The 3,459-nt window shown below is 56.5% G+C and overlaps 1 protein-coding gene across 1 annotated transcript; it reads right to left on the reverse strand.

The window, feature by feature from the left end:
- Positions 1–1,116: 1,116 nt before the first annotated feature.
- LOC114665042 (protein HEXIM1-like) lies at positions 1,117–3,201 on the reverse strand. The gene has a single exon (XM_028819412.2). It carries the CDS (start codon positions 2,613–2,615, stop codon positions 1,632–1,634), a length of 984 nt encoding a protein of 327 aa, XP_028675245.1. The 5' UTR covers positions 2,616–3,201; the 3' UTR covers positions 1,117–1,631.
- Positions 3,202–3,459: the final 258 nt, after the last annotated feature.

The following is a 3,459-nucleotide window of genomic DNA, read 5'->3' on the forward strand; positions in this document are numbered from 1 at the left end:
GGTGGGGGGTCTCAATGCAATGGATTTCACACTCGGTGGGCCGTTAACTCCAGAAGAAGGGGAGGCCAGCGGACACGGTGGAGGGCCGCAGTCGCTCGGGGTCTCCAGTCCTCAAGTCCAAGATGACGAAAACACAGACGTCCAACTCCTGGTGGGCCGCCGTCTTCAGCTCCTTCATCCGATGTGATCTTTCTGTTCGGTGGGCTGATAAGGCGCTCATCCTGTCACACGTCACCTCCACAGCTCTTCACGTGTGGCCAGCGGTGGCACGGTGACATCCCTCACGCTGGCACCTGCCCGGCTCATTTCACATCTCATTACGGAGGACTCAGAATCAAAAAACACGGCAGGCGATTAAAACGAAGGCCCGGGGGTCTCTTTAGTGAGCAGCACTGACCGCTTATAAAGGGGGCTGGAATGAAAACCTGCGGCCACCGCGGACCTCCAGGCGGTCACACCTGGCCTAAAGTTTGGTCAAATGACAAGACGGGGGAGGGAAGGGGACACACTTGGAAAAGGGAACAAACGTTCACACAGAGGACCACTTGGATGGCTTTAGAGACCCTCAGAGTGCGACTTTGGAGGAGCGAGCTCTGTGGGACTGAATGGCCCGTTCTCCTCACAACAAGGAGATGATCTACAGGGTGGGAAAGCACACGGCCAACACGCGGCCCCCCCAGTGCCGAGAACAGGACCAGCATGACTCCTCTGGGGGGGCCCAACACAAAGCCAAACCAAGAGGACCCCTCTTCTTGCTAGTAAGGGGTCTGCTCAGTTGCTCCGTCTGACCCAACATTACCCCCTCCTTGCCCCCCCCCCCTTTACCAAACACCTTAACACCTGGAGGACCACAAGCTGCACACATCGGCCTGCCTGCCTTCTACAGCGGCGCTGCTCGGGTCGCCTGCTCCTCCCCTAAGTCACTAACTCTGAGGGTCAAGCCGATGGCACCACAAGAATAACTAAGATGGCCAATCGGAACAACAAGAGGAGCCCCCCAGCCAAGAACTTCTCACCACGCCATCCACTTGTATTCAAAATGAACAAGCCAAGGCCTCATTGAGATCATTTATAGATATGAATACATAAAGAACAGTATTTACAAAAAGAGGGGCATTGGAGTAACAACAAGCGGGGGGCTCGACGACAAACTGGGGACATGGGGGGGGGGGGGGTCAGGTTCACGTTAACAGACCACAACAAAGCTGCCGTTAAGGTAGAAGAGTAAAAAAAAAAATAAAAATAAAAACGGGCCAGCAACAATACACAATGGATTCTTTAGTAATTCTGTTCTCATAAAAAGTTTCCATTTCTTTTTTTAAAAATATATACAGTATTTATGGAAAGGTTTGGTTTTTTTTTTTTCCCTTTCAAGTCTCAAGTCTAGAAACTTCTCTGGAGTCCAAAGCAGAAAAAAAAAAAAAAAAGGCTGACAATGAATAAAAAGTACAAAAGTATTGCGATAAAAAGAAAGAAAAACGAGCAAGTGGCCGAGTAGTTGTATTTATAAATCCCTGGAAAGTGAAGACAAGGCCGGATTTATAAAATGAACTACCGTACTTACATGGGCGGCCCTTTGGCTCGGATACTCGTGCCCTGTGGCGGCCGGCCGGCCGGCTCGCTCGCTAAGCTCAGTCCCCCGTCGTTGTCGTCGCCGCCGCCGCGGATGGCAGCAGGCCCCTCTCTCGCCTCCACTCGTCGTTCTCCCGCAGCAGCTCTCTGTTCTGGGCGCGCAGCCTCTCCAGCTCGGTCTCCAGCTCCCGCACCCGGGGGCAGCCGGCCGGGGAAGGGGGCAGCGGCGCCGCACTGGCCGCCGAGCTCCCGAGCCGCAGTCTCAGCCGGTTGTTCTCCTCCTCCAGACGGGACAGGCACTTCTCCAGCTCCAGGTACTCCTGGATCAGCTCCTGCTTGCTCATGTTCTGCAGGCTCTCGGCGTGGTAGCGCTCGTACGTCTCGGAGAAGTCCCGCTGCAGAAACTCACCCCCGACCTGGCCCATCCCGTCGCTGCCGCCGCTCTCGTCCTCCTCGTCGGGGTCCAGAAAGTCCTCCTCGCTGGCCGTGTCCTCCGAGCGACTGGCCCAGGCCGGCCGGCGCGCGCACAGCTCGGGCTTCAGGTCGGGCTCCTCACGGTCGTGGTCCTCCATCAGAAACTGCGTGGTGTTGTAGGGCGCCACCGGCAGCCCCTTGGCGAACATCTCCTCCCGGAGGCGCGACGCTCTGGCCGTCTCCCGCTCGTCCAGCTCCTTCTTTTCCTCCCATGACAGCTTGAAGTAGGGCTTCCAGCGCCGCTTCTTCTTGGAAGGCCTCCGCCGGTGCTTCTTCTTGCCCAGCTGTCGCGTCTCCGGCGGGCCCTGGTTGCCGTGGCCGGCGGCTGGATGCGCGTTTCCTGCCCAGTCGCCGAGACACACCTCCTCGCCCCCCTGCCTCGGCTCGCCCGCGGGACTGCTGTTGCCGCAGCTGTTGCTCGCGTTCAGTGGCGGGGGAGCTTCTCTAGCGCGCCCCCTAGTGCCGCCCTCGTCGACGGCTGGGAGATGCCCGGGCACAACACTCCCACCTGCTCGGCCGCCAGACGCCTCTTCGCCGCGGCTCTCCTCTTGATCGCGAGGTTTAGACATGATGCCTTCCAGCAGGCGACAAAAGGGGGAGGGGGGCGTGACGGCACCCCCCCCGAGCAATCAAAAAAAAAAACAACAACAAAGTCCGTCCGTCAAGCTCGTCCCACTTCGTCTACAACGCTATGGCTATTTGACAATTTTTACATCCCTGCTTAGTCGAAACAAGTTGGCGGCCGACTTGACAAGTGTGAATGAAAGACGCCCGTTTTTCATGATGTCTCCTGAAGTTGGGAAGAATGGCTGTGCGCTTCCACCCGCTCAACTAGCATTAACTCCTTCGTGCCCCTGGCTGTCACTCACACCTCAGCGTTGCCACTTTCACCCTCACCAAAAACTACTGGGAAACAGAGGGAGCCCTCGCTCCTTTATAGACGAACGTGCCCGAGTACGCATGCGGCGCGGCGCAGGTAAGTGCAAGGGATTTGTAGTCCTACCGCCCCACGACGCACACGAAAAGCAGCGCTTGTAAAACTCGCCGACCCATATTGCCTTTGGGTGGACTCCAAGTACCAGCCCGCCGCCTGCCGCCGCCTCGGCCCGCCCTCGCTGATCGAGACCATTGGGCAGACGGCTCGGAGCTCTGTTGCTAAGCCCAGTGTGCCATGGAATTGGTCCGACGCTGTGCCAATTTTAACAAAATCAGCCCTATCCCAGGAGAGCGCTGGGTAACAGCCCTCCGGACGAGACTATCCTGCAACGCCAAGGGGTGGACGCAGACAGATGTGGAAGAATTGTTTTCTTAATTCTCTATTAGCTTATCGAAAATGAAAACGGAAAAAATTGAAGTATTAAATAACATTCAGGTGATGTTACGAGTACAACGTGAGTTTGGAGATAATGCACT

The sequence above is a fragment of the Erpetoichthys calabaricus genome, chromosome 14 (genome assembly GCF_900747795.2).
Source record: "Erpetoichthys calabaricus chromosome 14, fErpCal1.3, whole genome shotgun sequence".
NCBI classification, from domain to species: Eukaryota; Metazoa; Chordata; class Cladistia; order Polypteriformes; family Polypteridae; genus Erpetoichthys; species Erpetoichthys calabaricus.

What these genes read in the sequence shown, in the direction of transcription:
- LOC114665042 (XM_028819412.2), bottom strand. Translation starts at nt 2,615, where the DNA reads ATGTCTAAACCTCGCGATCAAGAGGAGAGCCGCGGCGAAGAGGCGTCT.